At 42.9% G+C, this 23,196-nt stretch overlaps 1 protein-coding gene across 1 annotated transcript in view; it reads right to left on the reverse strand.

Moving 5' to 3' along the window:
* ELMO3 (engulfment and cell motility 3) overlaps positions 1-22,707 on the reverse strand; it is a 37,498-nt gene extending 14,791 nt beyond the window's left edge. Inside the window, exons 1-14 of the mRNA XM_089678863.1 lie at positions 22,580-22,707; positions 18,902-18,994; positions 18,742-18,782; positions 16,755-16,827; positions 16,463-16,513; positions 14,852-15,021; positions 12,468-12,567; positions 10,624-10,775; positions 8,954-9,032; positions 6,955-7,005; positions 6,758-6,880; positions 5,344-5,472; positions 2,698-2,802; positions 2,506-2,614 (exon numbers count right to left, since the gene is read on the reverse strand). Coding sequence (XP_089534989.1) covers positions 2,506-2,614; positions 2,698-2,802; positions 5,344-5,472; positions 6,758-6,880; positions 6,955-7,005; positions 8,954-9,032; positions 10,624-10,775; positions 12,468-12,567; positions 14,852-15,021; positions 16,463-16,513; positions 16,755-16,827; positions 18,742-18,782; positions 18,902-18,979 — 1,261 coding nt within the window. The 5' untranslated portion in view covers positions 18,980-18,994; positions 22,580-22,707. The remainder of the gene's footprint in view (positions 1-2,505; positions 2,615-2,697; positions 2,803-5,343; positions 5,473-6,757; positions 6,881-6,954; positions 7,006-8,953; positions 9,033-10,623; positions 10,776-12,467; positions 12,568-14,851; positions 15,022-16,462; positions 16,514-16,754; positions 16,828-18,741; positions 18,783-18,901; positions 18,995-22,579) is intronic.
* Between the last annotated feature and the right edge of the window lie 489 nt (positions 22,708-23,196).

Raw genomic sequence — 23,196 nt, forward strand, 5'->3', positions numbered from 1 at the left:
CATTTCTGTATATGTTCACACTGTTCTCCACCCTAAACCCTCTCCACAATACTTCCTGCTGCATTCAATGAGGTCTATTTTCAACTCCCACATATTTTGGCAGTAGCTTAACCTGAGGTACTATGGCTGTTGTTTTGTCACCACTTTTGTGTTCTTGTGTTTCTCTGGCATCCTGTGGTATCCGTTTTCTACAACATTGACCTTTCTACTTTATTTTATCTCAAAACACTGTCCTAATTCTGATTCACAAGCAAATCCCATTTTTCCTCTTCTCTTTTTCCTTCAGCTTTGATCAGCTCCTGTTCTGCCTTCTCTCTTCTTCCTTCCAAATCCTGTGATCAGCTTCAAGTCTGCATTGCCTCCTGAAGATCTATGGTGAATTTCGCATGCTCCTCCACTCCCTGCTATGATCAACAGCTCTGCCTCCTCTATACCCTCCAAATCACAATCATTTGCCATTGTTCCTCCTTTAACTACAGTTCTCCCAATGATCAGCTGCCATTCTGCTTCTTCCCACCACTGACCACTTTTAGCTCATGCTCTGCTTTTTCTCTCATTGATCAACCACCAACATACTGTATATCCAGTTAGCAGAAACTGGTTTCTCGGCAATCAGCCTCCACTCTATTCATCCACATAATCAGTTCATGGGAGATGGTACAACTGACTAAATACAGTCATGGCCGAAATTGTTGGCACCCTTGATATTTCTCCAGGAAATCATGTATTTCTCACGAAACGTATTGCATTAACACATGTTTTGCTATACACATGTTTATTCCCTTTGTGTGTATTGGGACAAAACAAAAAAAGGGAGGAAAGAAAGCAAATTCGACATAATGTCACACAAACCTCCAAAAATGGGCTGGACAAAAGTATTGGCACCCTTTCACAACTGCGGATAAATAAGAATGTTACAAGCATGTGATGCTCCTGTAAACTCACCTGGGGCAAGTAACAGGTGTGGGCAATATAGAAATCACACCTGAAAGCAGATAAAAAGGAGAGACGTTCACTTAACCTTTGCATTGTGTGTCTGTCTGTGCCACACTAAGCATGGACAACAGAAAGAGGAGACGAGAACTGTCTGAGGACCTGAGAACCAAAATTGTGGCAAAATATCAACAATCTCAAGGTTACAAGTCCATCTCCAGAGAACTAGATTTGCCTTTGTCCACAGTGCGCAACATTATCAAGAAGTTTGCAACCCATGGCACTGTAGCTAATCTCCCTGGTCGTGGACGGATGAGGAAAATTGATGAAAGATTGCAACGCAGAATAGTCCGGATGGTGGATAAGCAGCCCCAAACATGTTCCAAAGACATTCAAGCTGTCCTGCAGGCTCAGGGAGCATCAGTGTCAGCGCGAACTATCCGTCGACATTTAAATGAAATGAAACGCTATGGCAGGAGACCCAGGAGGACCCCACTGCTGACACAGAGACATAAAAAAGCAAGACTACAGTTTGCCAAAATGTACTTGAGTAAGCCAAAAGCCTTCTGGGAAAACGTCTTGTGGACAGATGAGACCAAGATAGAGCTTTTCGGTAAAGCACATCATTCTACTGTTTACCGAAAACGGAATGAGGCCTACAAAGAACAAAACACAGTACCTACGGTAAAATATGGTGGAGGTTCAATGATGTTTTGGGGTTGTTTTGCTGCCTCTGGCACTGGGTGCCTTGACTGTGTGCAAGGCATCATGAAATCTGAGGATTACCAAAGGATTTTGGGTCGCACTGTAGGGCCCAGTGTCAGAAAGCTGGGTTTGCGTCCAAGATCCTGGGTCTTCCAGCAGGACAATGACCCCAAACATACGTCAAAAAGCACTCAGAAATGGATGGCAAAGAAGCGCTGGAGAGTTCTGAAGTGGCCAGCAATGAGCCCAGATCTAAATCCCATTGAACACCTGTGGAGAGATCTTAAAATTGCTGTTGGGAAAAGGTGTCCTTCCAATAAGAGAGACCTGGAGCTGTTTGCAAAGGAAGAGTGGTCCAAAATTCCGGGTGAGAGGTGTCAGAAGCTTATTGATGGTTATAGGAAGCGACTGATTTCAGTTATGTTTTCCAAAGGGTGTGCAACCAAATATTAAGTTAAGGGTGCCAATACTTTTGTCCAGCCCATTTTTGGGGTTTTGTGTGACATTATGTCATATTTGCTTTTCTGCCTCTGTTTTATATTTGTTCCAATACATACAAAGGGAATAAACATGTGTATAGCAAAACATGTGTTAATGCAATACCTTTTTTGTGTGAAATACTTGATTTTCAGGAAAAATATCAAGGGTGCCAACAATTTCGGCCATGACTGTATATATCGCTAGCAAAAATATTGCCTGAGTGGACATGCAGTGTACACCAATAGTCTACGAATCAACTAGAGGCAAAAGCTCTTAAGACTAAATTAACTTGTTCTGTAAAGTAAAATTAAAAGTAAAAACAACCCAGTAGAATCTGGAGGCTAAATGACCAAAGACACAGAGAAATGAAGACAAAATCTTGGCTACCTGTTTCTCCAACCCGCAAGATGTCACACAGGACAAGAGTCAGGTGAATGCTGCTCCGAGCGAAGGGGCACACATGTTTATCCTCCCGGCTGCTGTTTTCAAGTACAAACTGCAGACAGAACAGAAGTCTATGTTAGATGTTCTGCATGCTGTTTTACTGGTGGCACTCATCTTATATGGCCAATCACTCACTCTACTGTAAGCGCTGGGCCAGCGTGTTGAGAAATACATCATATTTTCAAGAGCCAATAGTCCCGGTGGTGTGAGAGCAAGGTCCTGCCATGGGCTGCCATTGTTCTAAAGAAGATTCAAGAAAGCTAAAATGAATTCAGATCGTTATAACATCTAAGAAATGAATCAACATATCAACCTATCTGTGTCAAATCACAAAAAAGTACCTGTTCTGGGTGGATCCTGGTTCTGTGAGCTGACTTCTCAAAGGAAATCCATAATTGCTGTAGGTCAGTTTGAATTGTGTTTGTTTTAAGTTTATACATTTTGAAACTGATATTTTATATCACTTGATTATGATTAGAGATGAGCGAATCGAACCAGGCGAACCGGAATTCGATGCGAATTTCAGGAAAAATTTGATTCGCGTCGAATCCGAATATTTGCCTACTTCGGGTGCGCGAATCGGATTTTTCCCGATCAGCCGGCAAAAGTGTCCCTGCAGAGAGCTCCGCCATTTCTGACATTTCTCTGACAGTTCCTTCACATGTACAGCGGTTGAAACATTGTATCTATTAGTTTCCATTTAGGATACAGATGTTTCAACCGCTGTACATGTGAAGAAGCTGTCAGAGAACTGTCAGAAATAGAGGAACTCTGCAGATACACTTTTTGCCGGTTTGGAATTCTTATTTTCATCCTACTTCTTCTTCTTCTTCTTCTTCATCCTCATCCTCAGAAGAAGAAGAAGAGGATGAGGATCAGGAAGAAGAAGAAGAAGAAGTAGGATGAAAATAAGAAGAATTCCAAGCCGGCAAAAAGTGTATCTGCAGAGCTCCTCTAAGTGTATCTGCAGAGCTCCGCTATTTCTGACAGTTCTGTGACATTCACTCCATACAGCGGTTGAAACATTGTATCTATTTGTTTCCATAAATGGATCCATTTATGGAAACAAATAGATACAATGTTTCAACCGCTGTATGGAGTGAATGTCCCAGAACTGTCAGAAATAGCCTATTTCTGACAGTTCTGTGACATTCACTCCATACAGCGGTTGAAACCGCTGTATGGAGTGAATGTCACAGAACTGTCAGAAATAGACAGAAACTGTCACAGAACTGTCCTTCTTCACATCCTTCTCCTTCTTCTCATCCTTCTTCTCATCTTTCTCCTTCTTCTCATCCTTCTCCTTCTTCTCATCCTTCTCCTTCTTCTCATCCTTCTCCTTCTCCTTCTTCTCATCCTTCTCCTTCTTCTCATCCTTCTTCTTCTCATCCTTCTCCTTCTTCTCATCCTTCTTCTCATCCTTCTCCTTCTCCTTCTTCTCATCCTTCTCCTTCTTCTCATCCTTCTCCTTCTTCTCATCCTTCTCCTTCTCCTTCTTCTCATCCTTCTCCTTCTCCTTCTTCTCATCCTTCTCCTTCTTCTCATCCTTCTTCTCATCCTTCTCCTTCTTCTCATCCTTCTCCTTCTCCTTCTTCTCATCCTTCTCCTTCTTCTCATCCTTCTTCTCATCCTTCTCCTTCTTCTCATCCTTCTTCTCATCCTTCTCCTTCTTCTCATCCTTCTCCTTCTCCTTCTTCTCATCCTTCTCCTTCTTCTCATCCTTCTCCTTCTTCTCATCCTTCTCCTTCTCCTTCTTCTCATCCTTCTCCTTCTCCATCTTCTCATCCTTCTCCTTCTTCTCATCCTTCTCCTTCTCCTTCTCCTTCTCCTTCTCCTTCTTCTCATCCTTCTCCTTCTTCTCATCCTTCTCCTTCTTCTCATCCTTCTCCTTCTCCTTCCTCATCTCCAAGGGCATTTAAATTAAAGGTACAGTGTTCTGCACTAATTTAAAGGCTCTCTGAAGCCTAGAAACCCTTTTTATAAGTTAACTTCGTAGCGAATTAATTTGCATCGAATCTCTTCCTGAAATTCGGCAAATCAGCCGAATCGAATTTTTGAATAATTCGCTCATCTCTAATTATGATTGTGAAATCTTTGTTTTATAAAAAATACATGATTAAGGATTCCCTGAAAACTATGGGTCATCTAAGCATCAGCTTGATTTACAGCTCTATTTGTTCATAGAAACCAGCTATCTGATAAGAGTGACATCTGAAGGGGGTTATATATAATAGTATTCTTTTTATAAGACTACATTAAGATGCAATGTTTCCTATTTATGTAAAAAAAAGAAAAAGACATATAAATGTGCCCTTGAGAACCCTTCACCCTATGCTAGGCATCCACTGGTAGACACACCTGGCATATAAATGTACACCTGGACCCCCCACCCTAAGTTAGGCTTCCTCCAGTACAAGTTTGTCATAAAAATATATACATGACACCAGGGACGGACTGACAACTCATGGGGCCCCCGGGCAATAGGGGATCATGGGGCCCCTGTGTCCTTGCCCAAACTCTAAAAAGCTTATGAAAAAGGTACCAGGGGCATCTCATGGGGCCCCCTACTGACCCCGGGCCCTCGGGCAGTGCCCAAAATTCCAAATGGTCAGTCCGCCCCTGCATGAGACCACATCGACTCTATGCTAGATGTCCTGGGTATAGGGGAACATGTGATAAGTTCTGTGCCTTCTCACAATGCACACTTGGACATACTAAAGTGAGGTGACACCAACCAACCTAATCATTGTCAGTAATTGTTGGTGATGGTTACTAACTTACTATAAAGCCAAGCTTGCGGAATTCCTTGGCACAAAGTGAACGTCGTCTGTCCGTGGACATGTGACCTTCTTCATCCCCCTCATTTGGAAAAGCTACAATTCGAAGGTTCTGGAGTTGTTGACGCTGCTCCTGCAGGTGAGAAAATAAGAAGTTTCAACAGACACTAATTAACTGGAGGGACTGGAAAATACTTGCTCCCTGACAACCGGCCTCTATGGTGCATTGGATCGTGGTATACCAAGATCAGGACATGATGAATATAATTTGGAAGAGAGCTGGGAACTGTGGAAACACAGCATAGAACCACTAAATAGGATGTGGGAACGTCTGGAAGACAACTAAAAAAAGAGGGAAGACGACTGAGAACTGTAGGACAGCTAGAAACTGCTAAATAAGAGGTGCGAACTGCAAGACAACAGGTGGGAACTACTGGAAGACAGATGGGAACTGCATGAAGGTGACTGGGAATTGCATAAAGATAGCTGGGATTACTGGAAGATGGATAGATCCACTCAAAGATAGCTGGGACTATGGGGAGACATTGGCAACTACTAGAAGACAAATAGATCCGCTGGAAGAAAGCTGAGGATGCTGAGGGAGTGAGTGAAGGAAGCTGGGAAATAAAAAAAGAAAGCTGAAAATCGCTCGGATCTATGGAAAGGTAGATGGATTTGCTGCAAGAGAGCTGGGACTTCTAGAGGGCAGCTAGCTGCTGATGGAAGACAACTGGAAATTTCAAGAAGGTACATAGATTTGCTGAGACTGCTTAAAGACAGCTAGGAAAAGCAGGAATAGAGCTGGAAACTGCTTCAAGACACCTAAGAAATGCAGGAAGACAGCTGAGAAATGCTGAATAAGAGCACAGAACTGCTGGAGGACAGCTAAGAGATTACTGGGAGATAGCTGGATCAATTGGAAGAGAGCTGGGACTGCTGGGGGAGACAGATTGCCACAACTGGAAAACAGATAGATCCACTGGAAGAAAGCTGGGATTGCCTGGGGAGTGAAAGAACTATTGGAAGAGAGCTGGGAATTGATAAAAGAAAGCTAAGCAGTGCTGAAAAAGAGCCAAGAAACTTCTGGAAGGTAGAAGGATTTGCTGCAAGAGTGCTGAGTGCAATTTTTTTGTTTTCTGTTATTTTGAAAGTGTAAATGATGGAAATAAAATCTAACTTTTGTTGACATATTATAAGAATGTCTAATCTGTAATTTGATGCCTTTTGGAGATTTTTCCATCTTTCCTTGGCTTCTTTATGCACATTAATACAAATTTTTAGCTGGGGTGCCCAAACTTTCGATCCCCACTGTATATTAGGATTATATGGGTCATTTGAGAAATCAAAGAAAGTACACAAGTACATCATCTCAGGGCCCCCAACCTCTGGGGTCATTCTATTCCTTGCAGGTTTCTTACAGCATTATTGGGGTCCATTGGGGTCTTCATCCAATCTTCTAACAGGCCTAGGCTTAGACATTGCAAGACATACAGGTAATGGCTCATTTCATCTCCCAGGACAGGCCAGCCATGAATAATGTGCTGCAGAGAGGGAAAATTACAGATTACTGAACTGTTTTGGGATTCTGTACAAGAAGTATCATCATAACACTCACCTTATGGATGAACTGCCTCATATTCTTTTTCCACAGAATTTCCAGCATATCCTGGAAGAGGGGACAGTCCTGTCACCTGTAATACGCAGCTAGTGAACAGCAGCTGACATTTCTACTGTCTGTAATTACCACACACAGATATAAGGGGAAGACTTCACACACATTTTATCCAGGCTGCCCAGACACTTACCATCATCCATGTGCTCTCGTATCGCCCACTCTCTATTCCCAAATACTCAGCCATCATCCATGTGCTCTCGTATCGCCCACTCTCTATTCCCAAATACTCAGCCATCATCCATGTGCTCTCTTATCGCCCACTCTCTATTCCCAAATACTCAGCCATCATCCATGTGCTCTCGTATCGCCCACTCTCTATTCCCAAATACTCAGCCATCATCCATGTGCTCTCTTATCGCCCACTCTCTATTCCCAAATACTCAGCCATCATCCATGTGCTCTCGTATCGCCCACTCTCTATTCCCAAATACTCAGCCATCATCCATGTGCTCTCTTATCGCCCACTCTCTATTCCCAAATACTCAGCCATCATCCATGTGCTCTCGTATTGCCCACTCTCTATTCCCAAATACTCAGCCATCATCCATGTGCTCTCTTATCGCCCACTCTCTATTCCCAAATACTCAGCCATCATCCATGTGCTCTCGTATCACCCACTCTCTATTCCCAAATACTCAGCCATCATCCATGTGCTCTCTTATTGCCCACTCTCTATTCCCAAATACTCAGCCATCATCCATGTGCTCTCTTATTGCCCACTCTCTATTCCCAAATACTCAGCCATCATACATTCACTCTCGTATCACCCACTCTCTATTCCCAAATACTCAGCCATCATCCATGTGCTCTCTTATCGCCCACTCTCTATTCCTCAACACTCAGCCATCATCCATGTGCTCTCTTATCGCCCACTCTCTATTCCCAAATACTCAGCCATCATCCATGTGCTCTCTTATCGCCCACTCTCTATTCCCAAATACTCAGCCATCATCCATGTGCTCTCGTATCGCCCACTCTCTATTCCCAAATACTCAGCCATCATACATGTGCTCTCGTATCGCCCACTCTCTATTCCCAAATACTCAGCCATCATCCATGTGCTCTCTTATTGCCCACTCTCTATTCCCAAATACTCAGCCATCATCCATGTGCTCTCTTATCGCCCACTCTCTATTCCCAAATACTCAGCCATCATCCATGTGCTCTCGTATCGCCCACTCTCTATTCCCAAATACTCAGCCATCATCCATGTGCTCTATTATCGCCCACTCTCTATTCCCAAATACTCAGCCATCATCCATGTGCTCTATTATCGCCCACTCTCTATTCCCAAGTACTCAGCCATCATCCATGTGCTCTATTATCGCCCACTCTCTATTCCCAAATACTCAGCCATCATCCATGTGCTCTCGTATCGCCCACTCTCTATTCCCAAGTACTCAGCCATCATCCATGTGCTCTATTATCGCCCACTCTCTATTCCCAAATACTCAGCCATCATCCATGTGCTCTCGTATCGCCCACTCTCTATTCCCAAGTACTCAGCCATCATCCATGTGCTCTCTTATCGCCCATTCTCTATTCCCAAATACTCAGCCATCATACATGTGCTCTCTTATCGCCCACTCTCTATTCCCAAATACTCAGCCATCATACATGTGCTCTCGTATCGCCCACTCTCTATTCCCAAATACTCAGCCATCATCCATGTGCTCTCGTATCGCCCACTCTATTCACCAACACTCAGCCATCATCCATGTGCTCTCTTACTGCTCACTCTCTATTATCAGACACTTAACCATCATCTATGCACTCTTTTACTGTTCACTCTCTATTTCCCAGACACCTAACCATCATTCATGTGCTCTCTTACCATTCACTCTCTATTACCAGACATTCAGCCATCATCTATGATGTAATCTATTACCACTCACTCTCAATTCCCAGATATTCAGCCATTGCTCATGGGTGCTCTTACCGCTCTCTCCCTATTTACAGATTTCTGGAGCAGAGCCACAAGAAGAGCCATCACCTTAATTTGCAGAGGCTGATTAGGCCTGCAAGAAATAGACAATTAGTGATCTAACTCAAACCGCATCACAAATGTACCCAAACCGAACAGTAACAATACCATACTACAGGCTGAAGGTGGAAGCTCATAATTATGGAGTTCTCTGGGAGAAGGTTAAACAACAGTAATTAGAGAATATTTAATTGCTTTCATTTGTTCAATACCCCAATACTTAACCTATACATCACAACACTGACCACCTAAAGTCTATATCCCAGTGCTTAACCTATACACTGCAATGCCAACCCATAACTTCTATACCCCAATACCTAACCTATATACTACAACCCTGATCACCGAACCTCTATACCTCAATACTTAACCTATACACCACAACACCAACCACTTTACTTCTATATCTCAATACTTAACCTATAGCATGTAACACCGACCACCTAACCTCTATACCCCAATACTTAACCAGGGGCAGACTGACAATGCATGGGGCCCCCGGGCAATAGGGAATCATGGGGCCCCTGTGTCCTTGCCCAAACTCAAAAAAGCCTATGAAAAAGGTACCAGGGGCATCTCATGGGGCCCCCTACTGACCCCAGGCCCTTGGGCAGTGCCCGAGTTTCCAAATGGTCAGTCCGCCCCTGTACTTAACCTATACACCACAACACTGACCACCTAACCTCTAGCCTTTTCCATTAAGGCAAGCAGGCCCACAGGCTACGGCAACACTGACCACCTATCCTCAAGCTACTATGAAGGGCAATGATATGAACCACTGATGTATTTATACATGGAGATCATATTCCCCCTTATGTATTATACATGGAGATCATATCCCCCCTTATGTATTATACATGGAGATCATATCCCCCCTTATGTATTATACATGGAGATCATATCCCCCCCTATGTATTATACATGGAGATCATATCCCCCCTTATGTATTATACATGGAGATCATATCCCCCTTATGTATTATACATGGAGATCATATCCCCCCTTATGCATTATACATGGTGATCATATCCCCCCTTATGTATTATACATGGAGATCATATCCCCCCTTATGTATTATACATGGTGATCATATCCCAGCTTAAGCTCCTCCATGCCTCTTATCAGTTTGGTTGCCCTTCTCTGTACTTTCTCCAGTTCCCCAATGTTCTTTTTGTGAATTGGTGCCCAAAACTGAACTGCATATTCCAGATGAGGTATTACTAATGATTTGTACCGGGGGGAATATGATTCTCTCTCTGGAGTCTATATATCTCCTGATACAAGAGAGGATTTTGCTCGCTTTAGAGAGCGCAGCTTGGCATTGCATGCCATTATTAAGCTTGTGATCTACCAGAACTCCCAGATCCTTCTCCACCATTGATTCCCCCAGTTGTGCTCCCTAGTTCTTCATATAACTTTCACTTTCTGGCTCTTTGATGCAGATAAATGTCATTGTTGTATTACTATTAATACAGGATTATGATACAACGAACGTATTATGTTCCTGGAACAGAACTATTGTGTTCCTACAATACTTTATTCCTGCTATAGTTCTGCTCTATCATTCCATGCAGTATGATCATGTTCAATATACCCAATATCATGCACAGTTCAGTCTGACTTACAGCTGCAGTAAAGTAAGAAGTCGCTCCAGAGGAACTTCTTGTTTGACCATCACTGCAAGCTTGGTGTTACTTTGCAGCACATTCTCCAGGATGACCAGCGCCAGCTGTGTGATCTCCACCAGCATCAGATTCATATTCACAAATGTCACCACCTGGACACAAAGAAGCAAACGTCAGCTGAGAGCAAAGTCTGGTTATGTATGAAGTGTAGTGCACAGCTAATAAATGTCATGTAGATTATATGCCTGTCCAGGTAAATGGCTGATACAGGGTGGACTGACCATTTGGAAACTCGGGCACTGCCCGAGGGCCCGGGGTCAGTAGGGGGCCCCATGAGATGCCCCTGGTACCTTTTTCATAGGCTTTTTTGAGTTTGGGCAAGGACACAGGGGCCCCATGATCCCCTATTGCCCGGGGGCCCCATGAGTTGTCAGTCCGCCCCTGGCCTGATATCAAATAGAATTGATGTGTTTTCAGAACTGAAGTTACTTCTACCCCCACCAGTCAACATTAGACTGGCCAATAAAATATTAATCTGATTGGTGGCTATGGGAAAATCAGGTCATAGTAGGAACACATTTGGGGTTTTTTTGCCTTCCTCTGGATCAACTGTGGGTGTAGGATTATAACTTTTTTTTTAATGGTTGAACTGGATGGACTTTTGTCTTTTTTCAGCCAAACTATGTAACTATATAACATTGATTCGCAAGTCCCATAGCTTGTAGATCACATCACTTTTTACCAGCACCATGGAAGGTCACAAATCAAAGATGCTCATGATTTGGATCCCTGTAAGCTGCTCCAGGACAATTTTAGCCCAGCCCACCATCTTGGTGTGTTGCATTTGAGATATAGTATATATCTGTTTCCTGATATATTTTTTTCTCAGACTTACATAGAAGAATATGTTTGCTTGCTTGCCTTAGATCAGTGGTTCTCAACCTTCCTAATTCCATGACCCTTTAATACAGTTCCTCATGTTGTGGTGACCCCCAACCATAAAATTATTTACCCAGTAATTATATATTCATGAAGTGTCATTTTACCTCCAATACTGCTGCTTTCAACGCAGTAGCTGCTTTCTACACAGTAGCTGCTTTCTACACAGTAGCTGCTCTTTACACATCGGAAATATGTGTTTTCCCAGATGGTCTTAGGCGACCCCTGTGAAAGGGTCGTTCGACCCCCAAAGGGGTCACGACCCACAGGTTGAGAACCACTGCCTTAGATGGAAGAACATGTGATCTGAAGACCAGGTGGCAGCCTTCAGCAGAACAGATGATTCACGTGACCTAAATTTACAAGTTCTGACAACATGGTATACATGAAGGTTTTTAATAAATGTACCCAGAGGAAGGGGGTCCAATTATTTCTATATGTTTGCCTATTACTGCTTTTATGCTGAGCTTTTTTTTTTTACTGGGAAACTCTTTTGATTTCTGGTAAATTTTATATTTTAAAGTTTTTATATAATTATATTTTGTCATCATTCTTTCTATTTGTATACAAATCTTATTTTTTAATAACTATTTAACATAGAATGGTTCCATTCAATGTGTATGCAATGTTTGCCATTTTTTCTTATAAGAGAGCCCAACATTAACTCCAACAGTACTTACTAGTACAGGAGGAGAAGAGATTGTGAGGCGGCTTCTCCTCTGAGTCATTTCGCTGTGTGTACCCTATGACCCCTCTGTTCAGGGCTGTCCACAGCACAGCAGTAAAAGATATCTGAACCCTAAAGTACCAGGTTGGCTCTTGTCATATGCTGGCTGCAAAGGGCAAAATGTGAAAAGTATATTTAGTTCCTCATATTTAAATTATTCCCAGTTGTTGGTGCGCACCTTGTGAATGAAACTTGTACTAAATGTTTCCCAAGACACAAAGCCGTGTTCCATCAGCTCAGCAATGGCTCTCAGAGTGTGGCACATCACCTCCCCTGGCCTGTAAAGAGAAGAAGAAGATGATGTTTTAGACAGGAGACATTTCACTACCATGGGCTTCCCACTACACATTTTTATTTAATTTAAATCATATGTCTTTACGTTTATAAATTGTAGATTTCCAGCCAGCTTTCAGTATTTTCAAAAGACATATAGCCAGTTATTTACTCAGAAGCTGCTTTTAAAATGTAATTTCTATTTTCCTGCATACCATAAAACCAGGTGCACAGGGAGTCTGCATATAGAAAATGTGTATCATTAGAGCTGAAGATCCCCATAGCAAACACGAAAAAGGGGTCATTTGTATCTACCCTAATATCAAATTCCCGAAGAGTTCATTGGGTGACCATAGAAAGCGGCCACTCCTTTGAGGGCTCTTCCCTTTTCTCTTATCTAAATTTCATCCATATATAGGACAGTGGTATGAAGGACCACAAAAAGGAGAGAAAGCAGAAAAGACACATCTGCCATCATTATTGGTAAAACGTAACAACCAGGGTGAAGTCTATGTTCCAAGGGTGGAGTCAATGTTCCCAGGAGGAAGTCTTTGTGCCCAAGGTGGAGTCTGTGTTCCGAGGGTGGAGTCTGTGTTCCCAGGGGGAAGTCCTTGTTCCTAGGGTGAAGTCAAGGCTCCCAGTTTGGTGTCAATGTTCCCAGGGGGGAGTCTATGTTCCCAGGGTGGAGTCAATGTTCCCAGGAGGAAGTCTTTGTGCCCAAGGTGGAGTCTGTGTTCTGAGGGTGGAGTCTGTGTTCCCAGGGGGAAGTCCTTGTTCCCAGGGTGCAGTCAAGGCTCCCAGGTTGGTGTCAATGTTCCCAGAGGGGAGTCTATGTTCCCAGGGTTGAGTCAATGTTCCCAGGAGGAAGTCTTTGTGCCCAAGGTGGGGTCTGTGTTCCGAGGGTGGAGTCTATATTCCCAGGGGGAAGTCTCTGTTCCCAGGTTGGTGTCAATGTTCCTAGGGGGGAGTCTATGTTCTCAGAGTGGAGTCTTTGTTCCCAGGGTGGAGTCTATGTTCACCAGGTGGTGTCAATGTCCCCAAGGGGGAGTCTATGTTCTCAGGGTGGAGTCTGTTCCCAGGGTGGAGGCTACGTTCCCATCAAGCTCAGGAATTATTTTACAGCAAGCAAAACTGAATTCCACCTTTCACTGTCACTCCCGGGCAAGGAGGTAAAAAACAAAGTCAACAAAAAAGACACAATGGAAAGAAAAACTCACAGGAACGTGAACCAATATGAAGGGCTGAAATCAATTTCTACAAATCTATGTGATCGGGTAACATCTGGCAATATGCCTGAAATGGATAATGACCCTCAACAAAATGCTAAAAAATTGTTCAGCAGGTGAAAGCGGCTTGAAGCGCCAGTTGGACAACATTTTGATTCCCAAAGTACAGGAGTCCTGTAATGGGAAGCTACGTGGACAATTTCTTGTAAAAACGTGCACACTAAAGTTTCGATCCAGTGGGAGTTAAAAGATGCAATGCTTTCAAGGGCACTCATCTCATGCTACTTGACTTGCATCAACCACATATAATGATATGCATTTCAGGAAAGTTTCTGGCATGTAATTTCATGGCTATTCAAGAAAAGCTCTTGACCTTCAGTAGCTAAGCGTCAACAGCTATGCTAAATAAATGTAAGAAAAGGACCCTGTGAGAGGGGTACTTGGTAAGCAGGTGGCCTAAGTGGAATGTCAGAAGATTGACAATAGGTTGTAACAGTAAGAAGCTACTGATATAATTGCTGCTGTCCTCATCTTGTTTTTTTTTAGCACTTGTGGCAAGACACCACAACACCAGAAACATGTACAGAATATTGTACTGCCTCCATAGAATAACCAGAATGTCCACCGTATTCAAAAGTGCCCTAGTCCAACATTAAAGGCACCTTACCACTTTGGAAGGTAGCCACCATATCCATAATATTTAAACTGGTAAGAGATATTGAGAAATATATCCAGAAATTGAGTTAATCAATTGCCTGCTGGCTCAGATAGTTGACAATAAAACTGGTCACACACTAGGAAGTGTAGTGCAGAGAGCTGGTACACAGAGTTCTGAGTAATCTGAAATGTCCCTCAAGTTCATATAGTACAGTCCTATTTTAGTCAACCATGGTGAACATTTTATTGACCTACAGCCAATCCAACCCTTTTACATAAGGAATAGTCTCAATATTTTTTGATCTTATACTTTCCACCACAGGAACAAAGAAGGAGTGAAGAACAGCAACTGTGAAATATGTATTAAGCTATAATGGCAATGGAGTTTTTGTTTATTGACCCTTACTCTTTTTGCTCTTCCACCATCCTGGCCAGAATACAGAGTCCATCACGGCTGATGAATTCCTGAGCAAATGTAACATCACCAGACAAATCAGCCAGTTTCTTCAGAGACTCGGATCTCACATCCAGATTGTGACTCTGAACGCCATTACATAGGCTGCTGGCCTCCTTGTCCTTTATATCCCAGGGGAAAAAATGAAGAATGAAAAAACTTCTGGATTATGGCAGGTTTTTTACAGGAACCATCAAACATTTCTGTCACAGCAAGACACCTATTTTATTTTAGTGTAATAGGTCAAAGACAGCGCCAAATGAAAAAAATCACTGGGAGTCCAAAGCCTTTATTGTCCAGCTGGGTACAACAACCAGGTGAAAAGTCATTCAGCACATTTTGGATGCCACAGAATTTCCCTTCATCAGGGCTAGGGTGAAGAAGGATTTTGTGGCCCTCAAAATGTGCTGGGTTTCTTTTGACCTGCTTGTTGTAACCAGTTGAACAATAAATACTTTGGACTCCTATTGATTTTTCATTTGATGCTCTCTTTGACCTATTACACTTGGATTTCTCAACTTGGGTTACTGTCCTTTTTTTGGGGGGAATCCTCATCTGAGTGGTGAGCTGCCAAAAACAGGCCAACTGGGCCAAGTAATGACTTTGACCATATTTGATAATCAATGAAAATCTGTACCTGTCTACCATTATCTGTTTGACCCCCTTTTTTTAGGCTACCATGAGATATTTTCACAAGCCTTTATATTCGAAAATATTGACAATAAGATCTTTGAGCCCAGTTCCTGTACGAGGATCAACTACAAAAGAGACTTTCTTGGAGTACCATTGTGTAGGACAATACTCTTTTACCATTGTTGCACAATACTCTTTGTCCTGGCCAAGGTTATCAGCTGTTCTGGACATGACTCCAATGTTCATGGATTGGGCCAAGTTTTAGAGTTCCCATATCCCTTTCTACAGTATTTTTAAAAATTTAATAAAAAGCTACTATTGGAACTGAAAAAAGGTTGAGTGGTTGACTCTTTGGATCCAGAGAAAATCTGGATTGTGTGCCAGAGTGATGGGGGAATAATCTCAACCAGCAAAATAGAGTACTGGAGTTAGAAGACTTACTGCCTTTCTCTAACACTCAGCTTGTACACTGGTTTCATGGCGCTATATAAATACTGTATAATAATAATAATAGTAATAAAAATGGCACCCACATCACTTTCATTTTGAGTTAATACATTCAGCTTCGCTACCCTGGAATTAGAATGCGACCCTGGAAACAAAACAGCTGCTTCAATCTGAGGCTTCTCACTCACTTCTCACTTGTTTAGGGATTCTCAGGCAGTCTACCATGCAAAACCTTCACCAGTGACCAATGATCTACAACTGCAGTGATCAACCCAAGATTACTTACCAAAGTTGGTCACATCATGGCACAATTGTCCCCAATTCGGTACACTACATGTGTAGTTTAGCCCTTACGGAAACACCTGACTCCCTTATGGCTTCCATTAGCTGACTTAGGTTTAGGGGTTCAGGGTTAGGGTTACAGTTAGCGTCTGGGTCAGGGTCAGCTTAATCCAAACTTCATAAGGCAACTGGGGAACTTACCGGGGATGTGGTCAGTTTCAGAATGCTGCCATTCTTTATTTCCATTCTGTTCTAGAAAAAAATTAAATAAAAATGGATCAATCTAGAACACTGTAGGGTGTCCACCTGATCAGCTTCATTATGTGTTATTGTGTGATATCTAAAGATGGACAGTCAGAGCTTGGTATAAAGGACACAAGGCTCTTCATATGCTAAATCTTACCATGTGACAAGAAAAAGCTGGGATAAGATTTACAAAACATTTCCTCAATATTCTTGTGTTCAAGGATCACCCCCAATCAGAAGTACTCACCAGCTCAGTGATATATGCCTGATGTCCATCCACATACTGCAGGGCATACTGCTCGGAATTACTGATATTCCACCTGAAGACCATACAGACAGTCAATAAGACCTTCTACATCCCATATTATCACTCAACTCTAAGGGTGAAATTCTTCTTTATTTCCTCAGTTTCAGCTAGAATGTTTTATTTTCTATCTGGATGGAAGTTCTCTAAGTCTCCTTGGAGAACATTTTTGGAGATGCTGCCTGTGTGTCCATTGAGGAGACTTCTCATCACTTCCTGTTCTGAAGTATCACTTGATGGGAAATACCACTAATGGGGACACAGATCACAATACAATCCCGACAGAGGATCTAACCCTTCCTCATTCCAGCAAAAAATGTGCCATTTCCACTTATAGAAGTTTTAAAATGTTATTTCTGTCCAAGGACCATTCCATTATAGTAATCAGATGGCAACAAAGAGCTAACATGCCAGGGATTTACTAGCCATCATTCAGTCTATCAGAAGATATTTAATTGTTTGTGAACCAAGAATCATTTTTTTACTGTTTGGCATCATGTCTCACCATCAGGGATGGACTGACAACTCATGGGGCCCCCGGGCAATAGGGGATCATGGGGCCCCTGTGTCCTTACCCATACTCAAATAAGCCTATGAAAAAGGTATCAGAGACATCTCATGGGGCCCCCTACTGACCCCGGGCCCTTGGGCAGTGCCCGAGTTTCCAAATGGTCAGTCCACCCCTGCTCACCATATACACTTCTTTTATGCAAATAGTTTTGCTGGTAATTGTGTATATCACTCGTTCTGGCCGGAAGGGCGTGGCTACAATGTCACACGCACACCGCATCACTTCCACTTGTACAGAAGACGTCAACACTACGTATTGCCCGACGAACAATTTTTTTAGGTTAATGTGGGCCACGATTTTGACTAAAGAACGAACACCTCTCGGTCGTCGGATGACCGATCGTTCGATTTTCTAATCGTGTATTCTCACCTTTAGGCACTGCCCCATTTATAACTCTGCCCCAAATTACATCACCGATCTTGTCTCTAAATATCACCCAAACCGTACTCTCCGCTCCTCGCAAGACCTCCTACTCTCTAGCTCCCTTGTCTCCTCCTCCCATGCTCGTCTCCAGGACTTCTCCAGAGCTTCCTGCATCCTCTGGAACTCTCTACCCCAATTTATCAGACTATCGCCTACTCTGCTCACTTTTAGGCGATCTCTGAAAACCCATCTCTTCAGAGAAGCCTATCCTGCCCTCAGCTAATACTGGAATCTTCTACTCTTCCAACCACTCCATCCCCCACAGTTACTACCTTTTGTACCACCAGCCCCGCCCTCCTAGATTGTAAGCTCCCAGGATCAGGGCCCTCAAATCCCTCTTGTATTGAACTGTATTGTTACTGTATTGTCTCCCGTTATATTGTAAAGCGCTGAGCAAACTGTTGGCGCTATATAAATACTGTATAATAATAATAATACCTTCTGTGCAGGGGCGGACTGACCATTTGAAAACTCGGGCACTGCCCGAGGGCCTGGGGTAAGTAGGGGGTCCCATGAGATGCCCCTGGTAGCTTTTTCATAGGCTTTTTGGAGTTTGGGCAAGGACACAGGGGCCCCATGATCCCCTATTGCCCGGGGGCCCCATGAGTTGTCAGTCCGCCCCTGCTTCTGTGCAATTAGCCGCAGCATTGTCAGCCTGTTGCATGCACTCTTTTAGTTCCCATGGGGTCGCCTGTCAGGTATCAGCATATAAATGTCACCTGTATAAGGATGAGCATGATGGTGAATTACTAATATTTATTCTAAGGATTGCCTTTCTTCACTGGATTGTCTGCAGATCCTCTAATCTGTGTAATGCTTCTTAGAAGAGATTTTCTCCAAAAAATCCCTTATAATAATAACAATATTAATATAAAAATAATATCACATTATCTACAAGGTCCTACAAATGGCTCGTAGCACCTTTGTGACACTTACGCGTCGCACACATCCTTCAGGACTGCAGACAGCGGTTTGCTCTGAAACAGAAAAGCAATGTGTTAGAGTGCCCCCTGTTTGTCACAAACCTACAGGGTGGTGTGTTGAAGCCAGAGGATGAAGATCTCCCCCCAAAACTGTCCTTTTACCCAGTTTATACCTGATTTAGCTCAATCAGCTGGGGGTATGCTCCCATCATCTGAACGGCAATCTTCACAATATTTTTAGGGGGCTCCATGTCACCCAGGTATGTCTACAGGGAAGATATCACAGAGTACATTTCAAAACATTGTATATTGTGATATAATGTATCTGAAGCTCCTGACTTACAGACAGGAAAGAGTTTTTTTTGGTGTGTCCAGCAGAGGCAGAGCAACAAGCTGCCCTGCAATGCTAATTACCTGGCTGCAGGTTTGTCACATCAACAGCACATCACTTCAACAGCAGCCCCAACAACAGATGCCAAGCAGAAATGATTTTATTAAAAACTGCATACAACGATGACCATCAATTAACAAGCGCAACGTCCCGGAACATTTCTATTTATTGTTAGTAGATAAAGAGCCTCATGTAAAATGTAATGGAGATTGATCCCATGGTGCACCTAAAGATGCTGGTGGTGGGTTCCTTTAAATGTTCAGGAGAACCTCAGGACCAGCCAAACATATCCATTATGAAAAATATATTATCCTTCCATAGTGCTCAGGCTTGGGTTCCTCTATCTTCAGCAGTCTCATAGGAGATCTCCAGTCTTTCCAAAAACTCAATCCAAGGTTAACATTGGGGAACAAACTGAACAGACAAATCATAGGAGATTCCTAAAGTGTGTCATTCTCAATATGAGCTCAAAGACTTCTAACCAATTCATGAAAAAGCGGATGCAGGAATTCCCAAAGAAAAGCAATCCCAACACCCAAAAGAGGACCTATCACTATAATAAAAGGATTCAAATCTCAACATCCTGTAAAAGAAGAGCTCTAATTTTATGTAACGGGCTGTAAAGGGTATGTAGTGTACCCTTGGACTCTGCTCTCTGTATGTAGCATACCCTTGAACTCTGCACTCTGCAAGTAGTGTACCCTTGAACTCTGCACTCTGTATGTAGCGTACCCTTGAACTCTGCACTCTGCATGTAGTGTACCCTTGAACTCTGCACTCTGTATGTAGTGTACCCTTGGACTCTGCTCTCTGTATGTAGCCTACCCTTGAACTCTGCACTCTACATATAGCGTACCCTTGAATTCTGCTTTCTGTATGTAGCGTACCCTTGAACTCTGTACACTGTATGTAGCATACCCTTGAACTCTGCACTCTACATGTAGCGTACCCTTGAATTCTGCTTTCTGTATGTAGCGTACCCTTGAACTCTGCACTCTGTATGTAGCCTACCCTTGAACTCTGCACTCTACATGTAGCGTACCCTTGAATTCTGCTTTCTGTATGTAGCGTACCCTTGAAGTCTGCACACTGTATGTAGCATACCCTTGAACTCTGCACTCTACATGTAGCGTACCCTTGAACTCTGCACTCTGCATTTAGCATACCCTTGAACTCTGCACTTTGCATGTAGTGTACCCTTGAACTCTGCACTCTACATGTAGCGTACCCTTGAACTCTGCACTCTACATGTAGCGTACCCTTGAATTCTGCTTTCTGTATGTAGCGTACCCTTGAAGTCTGCACACTGTATGTAGCATACCCTTGAACTCTGCACTCTACATGTAGCGTACCCTTGAACTCTGCACTCTGCATGTAGCATACCCTTGAACTCTGCACTTTGCATGTAGTGTACCCTTGAACTCTGCACTCTGCATGTAGCATACCCTTGAACTCTGCACTTTGCATGTAGTGTACCCTTGAACTCTGCTCTCTGCATGTAGCATACCCTTGAACTCTGCACTCTGCATGTAGTGTACCCTTGAACTCTGCACTCTGTATGTAGCCTACCCTTGAACTCTGCACTCTGTATGTAGCCTACCCTTGAACTCTGCACTCTGCATGTAGCGTACCCTTGAACTCTTTTCTCTGTATGTAGCCTACCCTTGAACTCTGCACTAATGGCATTAAATGTCCCTTTAATAACCTCCCACTGTTAGCAAAATTTGTCCACACCTTCTACTTGATGCATGGGTGTGCATGGGTGTGGGGAGGGATAGTTGAGTTCATGTACCTATTCTCTGAGAAAAAAAGCCCTGTACAATATACTATACTGACCACTATGTCATACAGGACACGGTATACATGTCACATATCATAATATCACTGAACTCTTTATCATACAGAAAATGGGACAGGCACATATAACATCACATACCATATACTATATTAACCTCTAGGTCATACAGGACATGGGTCGGGTATACACATACAATGGCACATATCATGTACTATACTGACCACTATGTTGTAAAGGACAAGAGCCATGTATACACATATAATGTCACATATCATATACTGTACTGACCACTATGTCATACAGGACATGGTACAGGTAGACACGTATAATTTCATAAATCATATACTATACTAACCGCTATGTCATACCAGACACGGGAGAGGTAAACACGTATAATTTCTTATATCATATACTATACTGACCACTATGTCATACAGGACACGGGACAGGTATACACGTATAATTTCATATATCATATACTATACTGACCACTATGTCATACCAGACACGGGACAGGTAAACACGTATAATTTCATATATCATGTACTATACTGACCACTATGTCATACAGGACACGGGACAGGTAAACACGTATAATTTCATATATCATGTACTATACTGACCACTATGTCATACAGGACACGGGACAGGTATACACGTATAATTTCATATATCATATACTATACTGACCACTATGTCATACAGGACACGGGACAGGTAAACACGTATAATTTCATATATCATATACTATACTGACCACTATGTCATACAGGACACGGGACAGGTATACACGTATAATTTCATATATCATATACTATACTGACCACTATGTCATACAGGACACGGGACAGGTAAACACGTATAATTTCATATATCATATACTATACTGACCACTATGCCATGCAGGACATTGGACAGGTATACATGTATAATAGTATTTCTGGAGAATTAGATGGGACTGGCTGGACACGTTCCTCTCTGGATTTATTCTACATTGTCGCAGCTCTTGATAATACCCAATGTACACTGTGTATTCCGATTCTTTACAGCTGAAATGTTTGTGTGAGAACTGTTTCTCCTGCCAAAGGATTTCTAATTCTGTGCAGACAGACTCATGATCCAGGAATGCCTGCCGCACAATATAGTCAGGTGCTTGACCTCCACTATAACATCAGCATAACCTGGTGGAGAATAACCCCGGCCCCACCCAGCCTGAAACTGCAGCCCACCAATGATATCATCACTCTGCTCTCTCCTCCTGTTAGCACATAAACCCTGCGGCAAAGCCTGATTGCCTCCTTGTGCTGCCCCCTCCCCCTGGATTATAGGCTGATAATGAACTTCAGGGACACACACTCATATCTATGAAGAGATATTTTTGATTATATAAGTGCAAGAAATATTCAGTATATTTTATAATGTATCTGTGGAACAGAAGTGATCCTACAGTTATATAATATGCATCTCCGTTAGGGGCCCATGCCTGGGAACACGAGGGGCCCAATGTTCAGGATATGAGATCACGTCCAAGAGACAGAGGACCTTACCGAGGAAAATATTCTGGCTGCTGTAAAACAGCTGGAAAGTGAGCAGGTAACATTTTACACACCTATAGAAGACAAGTACACATAATTACATTTCCCACAAAGTGACCCCACAAACCTCTCCGATCAGGAAACACACAGCGTAGTCACTCCCAGCGTCCCAGAGGAATCGTCCCAGAAGAGTCGTGAAGAATTGGGATTACTGTGCAGGAAAGGTGGAGGAGGAGGTGGAGGCTCACAGACGGGTTGGGGCAAGTCTGCATTCCATTGCTCTAGGTAAGAGTCACGCCTTTCCATTAGGAACCCTGGAGACAGCACACTTCTTCCTGAACTGACAGAGCTTGCAATCTACAGATCCCTCCTACATGGTCTATGTTCTCTGAACCCACATCAAATCTGAAATCAAAATGTCATTAATGCCCCATAGAAGCCTTAGAGGTATTCACAAATTATAAGTTGTTATGATGTGAAAGAGCCTGGCTGCTTCTTCTTTTACAGACTTTGTACCTGCAGCTACAGTGTGGACTTGGGGTGTGTCCCCCCGGCAATTACTGCCTTGTATTGGGGCCAGGTCACCCATATTATTGTGAACTGACACCTCTAGGGGGAAACATACTATGAAGGAATCCAGCATTGGTCAGTTTTTAATAGGAAAGTAGAAGGAAGGAACACCAAGTACACTATATTGCCAAAAGTATTGGTCGGTCGGCCGGCCTTTACACACACATGAACTTT

Source organism: Staurois parvus, unplaced genomic scaffold, assembly GCF_062004578.1.
Source record: "Staurois parvus isolate SC_StPar_1 unplaced genomic scaffold, SC_StPar_1.0 ptg000211l, whole genome shotgun sequence".
Lineage (NCBI taxonomy): Eukaryota > Metazoa > Chordata > Amphibia > Anura > Ranidae > Staurois > Staurois parvus.